At 58.4% G+C, this 14260-nt stretch overlaps 1 protein-coding gene across 2 annotated transcripts in view; it reads left to right on the forward strand.

Moving 5' to 3' along the window:
- Positions 1 to 13491, forward strand: part of CUNH6orf132 (chromosome unknown C6orf132 homolog) — a 31233-nt gene extending 17742 nt beyond the window's left edge. For both annotated transcript variants that reach the window (XM_036317622.1, XM_036317623.1), the window contains 3 exons: positions 6090 to 6165; positions 7527 to 10527; positions 11101 to 13491. In XM_036317622.1, coding sequence (XP_036173515.1) covers positions 6090 to 6165; positions 7527 to 10527; positions 11101 to 11230 — 3207 coding nt within the window. In that variant the 3' untranslated portion in view covers positions 11231 to 13491. The remainder of the gene's footprint in view (positions 1 to 6089; positions 6166 to 7526; positions 10528 to 11100) is intronic.
- The last annotated feature ends 769 nt before the right edge of the window (positions 13492 to 14260 follow it).

A 14260-nucleotide genomic window follows, 5' to 3' on the forward strand; every position in this document is an offset into this window, starting at 1 on the left:
CCGGCCCCACAGAGGCGTTCAGATGCTCATTTGCATGTTCTCAGGTGTTTCCTGCCCACAGGTGGTGCACCTCCTCTCGATGAAAGGTCACACTCCCCTCTCCCCTGAGTGTGTGCAGGGGCAGGTCTACCCCTGCAGGGAGCAGGGTCTATCAATTGCCCAGGGTGGGGGCGCCCAGGGTGGGGCACAGCCAGCTCTCGGACTGACTGCAGTGCAGCAGGGGGAGTCCTGGGTCTGCAGCCAGCAGTGACCTCAGGCCCCGCCCTGCCCGCTTGGCCTCACCCTGTGGCTTCAGGAATCCTCCTCCCAGCCCTTCTCGACCTTTTCCCCACCTGCCCCTTTCCCTCTCTGGAGGCAAATAACTATCCGGAGACAATGGCAGATCCTGTCCCAACACCCCGTCATCCAGGGGTGGCCCCACGTCCAGGCCACGGCCCACGCGGCCCAGGTGAGCTGAGTCACAGACAGGACACCTATAGGCTCACAGAGCAGGGCGGCTGAAGGGATCCTTCGGTCCTATTTACAGCAGAGGCCAGGCGGCCTGGGGAGAAGTGACTTCGCTCTGGGTTAATATGGGGGGTGGGGGCAGCCTGGCACTGGAACACAGGTTGTCTCCTCTTGGTCCTGTGTTCTTTCCATCATCCATCCACTCATCTGGGAAGTTATTCACTCAACAAACATTTGTTGAACTGCCAGTCTGTGCCAGGCATGTGCAAAGAATCGGCCGTCGCCCACAGGTGGGCCTGGCTGGGGCAGCAAAGGCTACAGTCGTCTGCCATAAGCTCGATTTTTCCTGGAGGAAGAGTGTGGGGCCAGTGCTGCAGTGGCAACGAGGGCAAACTCTAAGGTTCCAATATTGGCCCTGCCACTTCCTAGCTGTGTGACCTTGGGCAGTGTACTTAGCCTCTCTGTGCCTCTTTCTTCATCTAAAAAATAAAAACCATAGCCTGACTCTTAGGGTTACTGTGAAGAATAACTGTGTGCCTATAGGTGAAGTGCTCAGAAAAGTGCCCAGCACATAGTAGGCATCTAATGTCAGCTGTAATAATAATGCACACAGGTGAGGACCACACAGGGAAGAGAAATGAAGTCAGGCTGCCCAGCCCAGGTGGGTGGGCGAGTGACGACCAGGCGCCTGGGAAGACAGTGATATACAACTGGCTCTGGGTCCTTGGGCAAGTCCCTTACCCTCTCTGTGCATCAGTTTCCTCATGTGTAAAGTGGAGGTGGAAATAACAGTACCACCTCCATGGGGTCGTTGTGAAAAGTAAACGAGTTAGGAAATGGGAAATGCAGAATGAGCACCTGGTACCGTGCGTGCTAGGAACACAGCAGCTGTCGTTACTGTTAACATTGGGAGCACCGAGGGTGGGAGGTGCTGATGACAGTGGGTGGATAAGCTCTAAGTCTCGCCCAGCACTTTCTCTTTCGATATTCTTTCATTGTTTTGTTTAACTTTTTAAAATTGTAAGATACAGCCTCGGCCGGTGTTGTTCAGTTGGTTGGGCGTCGTCCCGTGCACCAAAAGGTTGCCAGCTCAGTTCCTGGTCGGGGCGCATGCCTGGGTTTCAGGCTCGATCCCCAGTAGGTAGCGTGCAGGAGGCAGCTGATGGATGTTTCACTCTCACATCGATGTTTCTCCCTCTCCCTTCCTCTTTCTAAAAAGCAATAAAAAATATCTTTTAAAAATTATAAGATACACATAGCGTAATACCATTTTTTTAAGCACTTTTAAATGCACGATTCGGTGGCATCCAGTAACTTTGTCTCTCTGACCAACCCTAAGGTGAGACGAGTTGCAGGAATAGCTCAAGGAACTCCCTAGAGCCTTCACTCAGACTCGCCAGGTTTTGCCATGGTGGCTCCATTCGCTCCCTCCTCGCTGACAGGTACACACTGTTTCTTCCATTGAACCGTTGCAGCGTAAGCTGAGCCCTCGCACCCCTTTCCTCTTAAACACTTCTGTGCGCTGCCGAAGAACAGAGACTTCTCTGCACACGCTCCCATCAGGAGTTTAATGATGATGTGATGCTGTCATCTCACCCACCTTCATATACATTAATTACTGCCCATCGTCCCATTGCTGTCCTTCATGCATTGCCTCTGGGTGTCGCCTCCAAGCCCTCCTCTTTCCTCGGTTCTCTGGGGCTAGGAGGCAGGTCAGGGGACCCAGCACCCAGGGCTCTGCCCGCCGAAGCAGGTCGCCATCGGGCAGCGCGCTCCATGCCAGCTGCCCGCGACCTGTGGCGAGCTGAGGGAGGTCACCTCTGGGTCTGTTTCCTAGGACTGAGTTTATTTTATTATTTTAAATATATTTTACTGATTTTTTACAGAGAGGAAGGGAGAGGGATAGAGAGCTAGAAACATCGATGAGAGAGAAACATCGATCAGCTGCTCCTGCATACCCCCCACCGGGGAAGTGCCCACAGCCAAGGTACATGCCCTTGACTGGAATTGAACCTGGGACCCCTCAGTCCGCAGGCTGACGCTCTATCCACTGAGCCAAACCAGTCAGGGCCCTAGGACTGATTTTAAAATGAGTTTGTGTTTGCCTTCTCTGAATACACAGAGTGGACATAGGAACAGCAAAATGAGCCACCAGAGCCCGTGGGGCGCGAGTGTGACCGGGCAGGGCCTGCGGGGGCTTGGAGATGGAGGGCGGTGTTCAGTTCAGTCCTGGGGCTCCTGGAAGGAGGCGGCTGGACTTCGGGACCTGCCCTGAGGGTGGTGTACAGTGGAGTGCCCGCACCCAGAGCATGGCAGTGGGTGGTGGATACGTCCTGGGACCCCCTGTGTGCGGGCACCTGGCAAGCCTGGGCTCTGCCTGGGCTGCGGCTCCCAGGCCACGTGGGAGACAGACTCCCATCCGGTGCTGTTGGGAGTCTATGCGCTTCCAGAGTCGTTAGGATCAAAGCTGGGTGAGCAGTTACCTCTGGCCCATAAAGCCCCCAGTCCTCCTCCTCCAGACATAATTATACATAAGCACTCAGGTGCCCCGGGTGCCCCCAGGGCTGCAGGCGGTTCGCTTGTTCAGTGTTTTCACCGTGTGGGAAAGGGGTCAGTGACATACCCCTTCACCTAGCACTGATCTCCTGGCTTAGGGACATTATCTCATTTGGTTCTCAGAGTGACCCTGAGAATTTGATGAGTGAGGAGAATGGCTCGGTGATTTGTAGAGAAGGTACGTTGGGAGGCCTAGGTTTGCACGCTGGCACCGTTAAGGGATTTGAGGTAACACAGGTGAAGCGCTGAGGAGAGTGCTGGCACACAGGAGGTGCAGAGTGAGAGTTTAGCATCACCATCTCCACTCCTCCTCACCACTGCTCATCGGACATCACCCTGCGGGCAAAGTTCAAAGCATGAATTTTCTTTTCTTTTTTAATATATTTTATTGATTTTTACAGAGAGGAAGGGAGAGGGATAGAGAGTTAGAAACATCGATGAGAGAGAAACATCGATCAGCTGCCTCCTGCACACTCCCTACTGGGGATGTGCCCGCAACCAAGGTACATGCCCTTGACCGGAATCGAACCTGGGACCCTTCAGTCTGCAGGCCGACCCTCTATCCACTGAGCCAAACCGGTTTGGCATGAATTTTCTTCTTATTGTTGTTAATCCTCACTCGAAGATATTTTCCCATTGATTTTTCAGAGAGAGTGGAAGGGAGGGGGAGAGACAGAGAGAAAGAAACAGCGAAGTGAGAGATCACATCGATTGATTGCCTCCCGCACGCGTCCTTCCTTGCACCAGGGATCGAGCCTGCAACCTCGGTACCTGCCCTTGACCGAAATCGAACCCAGGACCCTCCAGTCCTCAGGCCGACGCTCTAGCCACTGAACCAAACTGTCTAGGGCCAAAGTATGCATTTTGGGGCTAAGTCCCCAAGTCTTTCTACTTTCCAATTACGTTCAAAAGAGCAATCAGAGATCACAGCCTGGCCTTTGAAGGCCTGGTCTCCATCTCATCAAAATGGGAGTGTGCATGTTTGAGGAGGCGATTAGACATCTGCGGTGTGTGTGTGTGTGTGTGTGTGTGTGTGTGTGTGTGCGCGCGCGCACGCGCGCGCAGGCACAGACTGGCTGTCCCTACACCTGCCCCTGTCAGAATCACCGGGGTTGAGAGACGTTGAGAGCAGGTGTGTGGTGGCCGTGGGCATCAAGTGGAGGCAGAAAGAGATGATGCCTTCAGGCCATTCCAGCTGCAGAATTTGTTAAGAATAAGAAGGTGTTTGCCCTACTTGGTTTGTCTCAGTGGATAGAGCATCAGCCTGTGGACTGAAGGGTCCCAGGTTCGATTCCGGGCAAGGGCACATGCCTGGGTTGCGGGCTTGATCCCCAGTAGGGGGCATGCAGGAGGCAGCCAATCAATGATTCTCATCATTGATGTTTCTATCTCTGAAATCAATAAAGATTTTTTTTTAAAGGTGTTTGTTGCCCCCAAAAGACCAGAGTGATTGTGGGATGAACCTCGGTAACCCGAGACCCTGTAGATGTTTCTGAAACACCCTTCTTGTATATTATGCCCAGAGGGTTAGCGCCGTCAGCCCATGAGGGAGTAGCCTGATGTGACTGGGATCCTGTGTGTAGAGCACAGTGCAAGGGGTATTGCTGTTAGACAGGGAGGAGAAGAGGGTCACAGCCGGACCAGCACCAGCGTCAGGGAGGGCGGGAGCTCCATGCCTGGGCTGGGAGGGAGTCGGTCGGGTGGGTGTCAGGTGAGTGGGAAATAAAAGTTGGCCGGGAAGTGTGAGGCCAGGTTGTTGAGGACCCACGAAGCTGCCATAAAATGCTCTCTGCTCTTCAAAGGACAGGTGTGAGGACTTTGTTGACCTATGGAAATGTGGGTTTGGAGAAAAAAATGGAATGCAAAATAGTATGTACAAACCCGACAGCTGTGCAAACACATCGCCTGCGAAGCTGAGGGATGAGAAGGGCGTCGCAGGGGGTCAGAGCGCCCGCGCGCCTCTTTCCGCTCATTTGTTTTTCTGTCGCTCCCTGATGAAAACTGAGAGCGAGCAGCAGGCTGGGCCTTGGGGCTCGGCTTTGGACTATCGGACATCCCCCGGATGCTCTCTTTTGTTTCGCTTTAATCGATATAATCCATACACAGCTGATTCTCATCGTTTGTGGACTTTATATTTGGAAACTCGCTACCCACTAAAAGGTACCTGCTGCCCGAGTCAGTGTCTGAGCTGCTTCGGTCACGTGTAGCGAGAAGAGTAACACTGTCAGTCACCTGACGCACAGTCCCAGCCGCGGCGCCAGAAGAGGGCACTTTGCTTCTTGCTTAGGCCTCGTGTGGTTAAAAGGGTCCTTTTCTGTTGCGTGCCCTGCTTTTTGTATTTCTGTGCTTTTTGTGGGTGATCTCACTGTTTCCCATGGCCCCGAGCGTAGTGCTGAAATGCTAAGGCCCCTTAGGGCAGGGAGGCTGTGATGCACCCGGGAGAGAAAATACAGGTGTGGGATCAGCTTTGTTCAATCGTGAGTTATAGTATCGGCCATGAGGTCAATGTTAATGAATCAACCATGTATAGTAAACAAGGTGTCTTTAAACAGAAACACGCATAAAACAAAGTTATGTATTTAATATATGTGTATGTATATATATACATATATATATATTTCAGAGAGGGAGAGGGAGAGTTAGAAACATCAATGATGAGAATTATTGATCCACTGCCTCCTGTACGCCCCCTACTGGGGATCGAGCCAACAACCTGGGCATGTGCCCTTAATCGGAATCGAACCCAGGACCCTTCAGTCTGCAGGCCGAAGCTCTATCCACTAAGCCAAACCAGCCAGGGCGAGGTTATGTATTGATCCATTGATGAAAACTCTGTAGCCAAGGTTTGCAGGAACCTAACCTTGCATTTTGCTTGAGGCAACTTTACAGACCATAATTGGTGTGAATAACAAAACTCGACTGTATCATAACATTCACCTTTTGAAATGAGCCCTTTCATACGTTAGTATACCCGGCGGCTGTGCCCCCGTCACCCTCACAGTGGTATGTGCGTGCCCTCACCCAGCAGCGCGGTAAGAATGGCCCCTCCGTTTCTCCCCGTTCCTGATCTCCCCACTCTCTTTCAGAATGCCCAGGAGAACCATGGCCTGGCTGTGCCCACCCCCTCTGTCCCGGAAGACTTTGCAGACAAGGAAGTGACAGGTAAGAGAACCCTGGGCTTGGGGCTTGTCCATCTTTCTTTCCTCTTCAAGCCCAGGTATCTGGCCCACCTCCCCAGCTGGCGATAAAACCGGAGTCCCCAGGCCTCTTGGCTACTGGCTGCAGAGGGTGGGGGCTGAGGAGGCCAGGGGTGGGTAAGGCCTACAGGGGGAGGATGGCCAGAACAGCACCACGGGCAGCACAAAGTGGGAGAAAGAACCATGGAGTCAGACAGACCTGGCTCTGAGTCCTGGGACCCTGCACATTCGCTTTGCTCCCTTGGGCAAATCCCTTATCCCCTGACACCTGTCCATCGCATGCGCGCTGAGAAGGACAGTCCCAGCGCTGTGGCGTAGGAACTCCTGGGTGGGATGTAAGTCACTTGTTGTCATACCTCTTGCTCAAAACCTCCAGCGACTTTCCATGCCACTCAGAGGGAAGGTTCTTGCCAGGACTGGCAGAATCTGGCCTCTCCAGGCCTCACGGCCTGCTTCCGCTCCTGGCTCACCCTCCTCCAGCCAGCTGCTCTCCTTGCTGCTCCTGCAATGCCCAGGCAGGTCTCCGCCCCAGAGTCTTCACACTGCACTTCCTCTGCCTAGACTGCTCCCCTCCTGGACCTCCGGGCAGCTCTCTCCCCAGGCCTGCCCTCTGTGCTCGAATGTCATCTTCTCAGGGAGGCCTTCTCTGATCACCCTATTCACACCGCAGTCCAGCTCCCTCCTGGGTTTCCCCCTCATGTTACCCCTCCCAAAGTGGTAATAATGTACTGCTGGTCTGTCCCATTGAAACACAAGGCCCAGCAGCCGAGGTACATGCCCTTGACTGGAATCGAACCCAGGACCCTTCGGTCCACAGGCCGATGCTCTATCCGCTGAGCCAAATCAGTCAGGGCTATGCCCATTTTAGGGAGGCTAAAACTGAGGCTTGGCAAGGTTAATTAGTGTGTCCAAGGTCACACATCTGGTAAGTGGTAGGACTGGGATCTGAACCCTGGTCTTCCTGGTTTTGTAAGAAATAGATGGTGCCCTGAGAGTGGGTAACTGAAGAGAGTTCAGTAAAGGGGTGAGACACCAGAGTGTGAGCAGGGCAGGGAAGGGCGGGATATGACTCTCCAGAGCAAACGGGGAATATGCAGCACAGTCTCTAGAGGCCGGGCCAGGACCGCAGGCGTCCTTCCCTCCAGAGGACAAGGTCACTCCCAGGACAGCTCCGGAGACATTGCTCCTCCCTCACTTGGTGCCCAAGAGAGAAGGCATGGTCCCGGCCAGTTACTACCTAGGTTGCCACCTGTGCCCTGGGCACACAGAGATGGCCAGAGCTGGTCGGCCTCATGCCTCCTCATCTTTGTCTCTCCCTCCTTCCAGGTACCAGCTCACTAGCCAATGGCAACCTCCGGCTGTACAGCTCTGTGGGCGACCTCAGGCCTGGGCACTATGGCCAGGACCCATTCATCCCTCCACCTCCCCCAGGCCCCGCCCCAGGGCCACCTCCAGGACCTCCCCCAGACACTTCGCCACCTCCAGGGGAGTCCCCGCCACCACCTCCACCTTCCATGGCTTCCTTGCCACCTGCCCTGCTGCTGGAACCCCCACCGCCACCCAACATGGCCCCTCCTCCACCCCCAGTATCAGGGACCCTGTCCCCCCCAACCACACCCACCCCTCCTGATTTCATTCCCCCTGCCCCGCCCTTGGCCTTTGTAGCCCCACCCCCACCCCCTATGCCAGCCCCAGCACCCCCAGCTCCAGTGTCTCCTCACTCTTCGAGGACTCACCTCTTTCCCCCTGCGGGTGTCACCAAATGGAAATCAGAGGTAACACTGAATGGCAAGCAGCCAGAGGCCCCCAGAGCCAGCCCCCCCAGGAGCCCTGCTGAGCCAAAGGGGAGCCCCCTGGGACCTAAACCAGAGTCCCACCTCACCTTCCCCCGTTCATTCAAGGTGCCTCCCCCAACCCCAGTCAGGACCTCGTCCATCCCAGTGCAGGAAGCACCCGGGCCTCCTGCAGAGGGAGAAGGGACCACCCAGAAGGCCCCCAGCCGACTCCCACTGCCCCCCAGCTTCCACATCCGCCCCGCATCCCAGGTCTACCCGGATAGGGCCCCCGAACCAGATGGCCCCGGGGAGCTCCGCACGGAGGCACCTGCCAGCCCCAGGCTGAGCCAGCCCCAGACCAGGACAAGGGAACAAGCTGAGACTCCACCCCCAGCCTCTCCCCTGCCCCGCCCCACACCCCAGCCCCCTCCCCCAGCACCCCCACTCCCTCCCCCGGCACCCCCTCTCCCCCCAGCTGCCCCTCCTTTGCCCTCTGCTGAGAAGGCAACCCCTCCACCTGCTAGGTTTATGAAAAGCCCCAAATCCAGCTCTCCTGCTCCCAAACCCAAACCCAGCTCCCCCAGCCCAGAGGACACAGGCTCTTCAGAGAACACAGCCTCTTCAGAGCCCGTGGACTGGCGGGACCCCAGCCAGATGGCACAGCTCCGGAGCGAGCTGGCAGCCTACCTCTTTGGCTCCAAGAGAGAGGACCGAGGCACCAGTCACAGGCCAGGCCCAACGGCGGCCTCTCCAGGAAAGGAGGGCAGGAAGGGCCCCGGCCTGCCGGAGAAGGAGATCCCCCCAAGTGATCCTGAGAAGAGTCCCCGCCCAGACAGAGAGGCCACCGCCAGCCTGCCCCTGCCCCTGCCCCCTGCGGACTACGCCCCCCAGGACTCTCCGATGCTCAGTGTCCAGCAGATCCGGAGTGAGCTGGAGGCGCGGCTTTCGGCATCCGCGGAGAAGGACCCCAAGCCCAGCATCGGGTCTCTGCCCCCCAAGCCTAAGCTAGAAGCGGGAAGAGTCTTTGAAAACAGAGCTGCTAATGGCCAGTGCTCCAAGCCCGTGGCCAAGAACACGCCACCACTCTCCACCGCCGCCCAGCCAACCACACCGCACCAGTCCAAGGCCATGCCTGGGCCAGCCACACCACCCAAATCCACGCCTGCTGCAGCCGCGCGAGGGCCAGCCACACCACCCACAGCCACCACCCTGCCCGCCGCGTCATTCCCAATGACAGAGAAGAAACTGGCCCCAGCCGAGAAGAGGAAGAAACCAGAACCCCAAGAATTCGCAGCGCCTTCCCAGCCAGAGGCAGAAGGGCGCCCCTCAGAGGCCAGGAAGCCTCCTACACAGGGAGCCCTGTCCCCTCCAGCCCTCCCACCAAAGATGTCCCCTGGGAGAGAAGAGGTGACCTGTCTCTACAAACCCCATCGCAGCCAGAACAGCAGCCAGAACAGCCCCAGCCGGGAGGTTGCCGTGGTGATGCCCACCATGGCCAGAGGAGCGGCTGAGGGGTCAGGGGAGGCTGTGGAGGTGGGGGAGCCCCAAGGGCTGCCAGCCAAAGCCCCAGCCCCTGCCCAGCCTGCAGACGAACTCCTCAGGCACCCAGTGACCGGGGAGGTGGTGGAGCGGGGCTCCCCCATGGCCCTGCTCCTGGCAGCCAGGCAGAGGGCACAGAAGGGGCGGTCTCGAGGGGCCAGCCTGGCTCTGTCCTCCCTGCCCGGGAGTCTCCGAGGGCAGCCCCAGGCAGGCTCCGACAGCATCTTCCTTAGGAATGGCCAGCCCAACTCCTTCACAGTGGTCCCCAAGCCACCCACAGAGCCTGAGAAGGACCCCCAGCCCCCCGCCTCTGCACAGCCCCGTCCGTGGAAGGCCCAGCTGGGCAGAGACCCGGAGGACACAGAGCCCAGCCGAGGGCACAGCTGGACCAAGGCGGAGCCCCAGGCCCCTGTGGCCTGGGACCGGTCCGCCTCCTCCAACCTCCCCCAGGGCCGCGCGCTGCCCAAGTCCTTCTCGTCCCCTTCCTCTCCCTCCTGCAAGAGGGAGGAGGAGGAGTTCAGCTTCGAGGTCATCCCGCCCCCGCCCGAGTTCAGCAATGACCCTGAGCCTCGAGCCCTCCAGTACCTGGGCCGCCGGGCCTCCCCTCCCCGGAACAGGTTCTCGGACTTGGGGCAGGCCCTGGACGCGCGCCTCCTGGCGGGCGAGCTCTACTCGGGGGCCAGGGGCCTGCAGCGCTTCTCGGGCGGGGGGCGCTCGCTCATCAAGAAGCGCCTGTACGTCGGGGAGCCCCACCGCAGCCCCGCGCCGTCCCGCGGCGGCTCAGGCCGCAGCCTGAGCACCCCCAACTGCTTCGGCCCGCAGCCCGGGGGGCCCTTCGGAGCGCCCGGAGGCCCGGAGATGCGGCGCGTCAACTCGGCGGGCCGCGCGCCCCCCGGCGGCCTGCGCGCACGGAGGATGTCCCTGGAGGGCTCCACCCGCGGAGACGCCAAGTACAAAGCGCCCGGCCAAGCGCCGGGTGGCGGCGACCACGTTCTCGCCTCTGCTACGGGCAGGTGAGCTGGGGGCTGGGGCGATGGAGGGCGATGGAGGGAGCGCCGGTGGGCAGCCAGGGGCGGTGGAGGCCCCCGTGGACCGGGCCTTGGGACGCATCTGGCGTTCTACCCTCTGGCTTTCAGGGCCCAGAGAAAGGGGAGGGAGGCTCACTTTACCTGCAGGGGGCGCTCCCCTCACCTGCTTCCTCATCTCCCTTGATCTGCTTCCCCCACTTCTCTCGCCCTCTTCCCCCTTCCTCCCTCCCCGGCCCCCCTGACCCGAGTCCCAGGGCTCCAGGCCGAGTGTGGGCCGGAGGGAGGTCTGAGTGGTCCTTGGGGGCGATTTCCCCACCACGCAGAAGATCCAGAGCCGGGCTGGGCGCCACGGGTTCTGAGGGGAAGGGATTAGGTAGTGTTGTGTGGCCACAGGGCCTGGCCTGGAGGGGGAGGCCTGGGCTGATGAAGCCCAGGGCTCGTGGGGCAGAAACCGTATCGATCGCTGAGCGGCATCTTTTCCTTTATGCCCTGGGGACAAAGGGGGCTGTTGGCTAACCAGCTGCAAAGACCACCTCATTTCTCTTCCGCGCCCACCAGGTCTCCCCGCAGCACCCCCCACTATGGAAGCCCCATCAACACGTTCACCGTGAGGCCTGGAACCCGCCATCCCATCTCCTACGCCTACCCAGGGGCCCATCCAGGGGCCCATCGGAATGCCCTGTCCTGAGCCCCCAAGGGCGGGAGGGGCCTGGCAGCTCTCCTCCGAGGGGTCGATCTGGGCACTGGTTTTCGTGGGGGTGGGAGGGGCACAGCCGGACTCAGACACAGCGGAGCCTCTGTTCCCGGAAGACAGAGAGACGGACAGCCAGCAAGAAGCAGTGGCCAGAGGAAGATCCGAGTGGGCCTCTGTTTCCCAGGGAGCTGTGGACGGCCTGCGGATGGGGGGAGGGGAAGGAGGGAGGAGAGGAGGGCCTGGAGCATGGCTTTCTGCTATCTGGTACTATCTGCCTGAGTAAGGCTCGTTTAAAGCAGTTTTGCAAGCACGGCCTACTGAGCAGGTTCTAAAAACAAGGGGCGGGGCATTAAACCTGAAGGGGAACTGGTCTTGGGGTGGCTGTGATTGCTGTCAGGCCCCCAGGAAGGGCTTGGCGGGTGGGGGTGAGGGCACCACAGGTTGCTCTCTCCAGCCTCCATCAGTTGCCACCCCCAGAGCTGATTCCTGGGGCTCCTAGCATAGGAGGTGGGACCGGGAATGTGCCTACACAGCATGTGGAGAAGGTGCCAGGCAGTGCTTTGCACTGACTGGCCGAGGGAAGGGTCCCGGGGAATTGATGGTTCATTTTTCTCTGGCCCTGGCCTTCAGCTCTAGAGGAAGAAGCCTTGGCAAGTGCAGGTTGGGAGACAGAGAATGAAGGCTGACTTTTCTACTTGGACCCGGGCGCCGTGATTTGGAGATGGGGCTCCAGGAGCCAGAAGGCCGGGGGCTCAACACCAAAAGCCTTACCTAGCCGAGTCCTTCCAGGGGTTTGGAGGGGGCATCGTTCCCAGCTCCTCCTGCCAACCCCGGTGCTACAGGTCCCCGATATTAGTGAGGCCTTAAAATGTGTCACCACAATGCTGTGAGGTGTTGGAGAGTGGGAGGTGGCAGAGAGGGGAGATGTGATCTGAGAGATCTGTGCCAACAGGCATGTTTCGGAAAGTCAAGAGCGGTGGGGCTGGGCCGGTCCAGAGCAGGGACCCCTCGGTAGGGCGGCCATGCATCCTTCACCTGAGCAGTCCTGGTGTGTGCCTGGTTTCCAGTGAATCAGACCCCCTTCCGCTCTCATTAAAGTCCTGGTGTGGATGATACGTGGTCGCCAAACACGTCAGGAAGCAGCAATCCTCGGTCTGTCCTCCCTGCCTTGGTGGGCCGGATTCTTGGGACCAGGCCGAGGCAGGCTGCCTGGTGAGGAGGGAGGGCAGGAAGTGGCCCACCGCAGAGGTGCAAGCCTGGCGTGGGCAGCAAGGAATCGGTTCCTTTTGGGGAAGGATGGTGGACCTCTGTGATTTGTGGTGACCTTCGAGGTGCCAGCTTATGGGGACAGCAGGTGAGCCACTCCAGGGGGAGAGGGCAGGAGAGGGCAGGCACCCTAATGGGCAGGACCTTGTGTTCAAGAAGCGAACGCCGCCCGGCACTGTCACTGGCTCTGTATGTATGTGTCTTCCCTGTACATGTTTTATAAGAGTCCCCTAATTTATCTGCTGTGTGAGGGCTGAGGGGTGGGGCGTGGGCTCCCAGCTGTAGCTTGCTCCGGGTGGGTGGGAAGGACAGGTTCTCGCGTGGCTTGAGAAATGCACAGGCCAGTGGGGCCTGGCCTCCTGCAGGTTGGTGACTCGGAGCTCACAGGGCGAGAGGAGAGGTTGGGAGAGCTGGGAGGGAAGGCTGAGCACAGGGTGGCGGCTGCACTGACGGGTGAGCCATTCCACTGGACCCAAACGTTCTCTCTGACCCTTCGGCTCTCTTGTTCTCCAAATCCATCAGGGGGAGGAGCCAAGCTGAAGCCTGGCGATAACCAGCTGTCCTCCAGCAAGTCTCTGGCTCTCTCCACCGTGGTTCCTTCTGTGCACCAGGCATGACCATGATAGCTACCTCATAAGGCTGTTGTGAAGACGGGAGACAGTCCTGAGTTCATTTAACAAGTATTGGAGTGACCACCAGGGGCTGGCACTGTGCTTAGCATGGAGGGACAGCAGTCAGTACACTGACGTGACTCCTGCCCATGGCAAGATTGTAGCGGAGTGGAGGAGAGGGGATGAAAGGACCACACAGGAAGGAACAGGGAACGTGAGGATAACCGGAAGGTGAGGGAGAGCAGTGGATTTAGTCTAACCAGGCAGTCAGGCCTCCTGAAGGGGTGACATTTATGCCGATGTCGGCAAAGCATCCAGCACATGCCTGGCTCTTGGTAGCTGCTCAATAAATTGCATCTTTGGGTGGTGACTACTTCACGCCTGTGTGTGGCCTTTCCGTTCCCATGAAGCTTCGACGTGGCATCTTCAGCTTTTCCAAAAGTGGCAACGGGAGCCAGAGAATCCCCTCGAGATGGCGTCGGGGCCCGGGTTTGTCTCCTCCTCGGAGCCCTTTCTGGGAAGGGGGGTTTGTTGGGAAAGGGAAACTGGGAAGATGCCTCATTGACTCAACTTCCAGGAAGCGTTTCCTAGGCCTGGCCCCCCCCAGGGTCCCCCAAATCCTAGGGCTTCCTTGTTTTCCTGTCCCACTGTCCCCCACCCGCCGCTGTGATGTCCTTATCCTGGTATCCTGGTAACAGCGTGAGGACTTGGGGCTCCCCCTCTGGCTGCTCTCCCCTCCCTAATCTCAAACTCTCCCTTCCCCTCACCTGACCTGGAGGAGCAGCAGGGAGGAGTGGAGAATGGGGGACCAGGGTCCCAGGTCTGGCTCTGCCTCTGACAAACCATAGAAGCTTGGGTCTCAGCTAACTCACCTCAAAAGACCCTGTGTGTGGGTCCAGACCTCTCTAAGAGCTATGGCTCCCACCCAGAAAGATGCCCTCACAGGCATTTTACATGTAATTCAGGCACACACGTAATTCAGGCACTCGACAGAGCCTCCCCAAACTGGGATCCAGGGCCTCACGTTGAAACTGATGCAACGGTGGCTGTGGTAACCCCCAGTACATACCTCCACAGCTTGGAAAGGTCACTCATTCTCGCGTTTGTTCGTGACAATCCTCTAAAACGTGCTGGGCCTGTGGCGCCC

This window comes from Myotis myotis, unplaced genomic scaffold (assembly GCF_014108235.1).
Source record: "Myotis myotis isolate mMyoMyo1 unplaced genomic scaffold, mMyoMyo1.p scaffold_m19_p_7, whole genome shotgun sequence".
NCBI classification, from domain to species: domain Eukaryota; kingdom Metazoa; phylum Chordata; class Mammalia; order Chiroptera; family Vespertilionidae; genus Myotis; species Myotis myotis.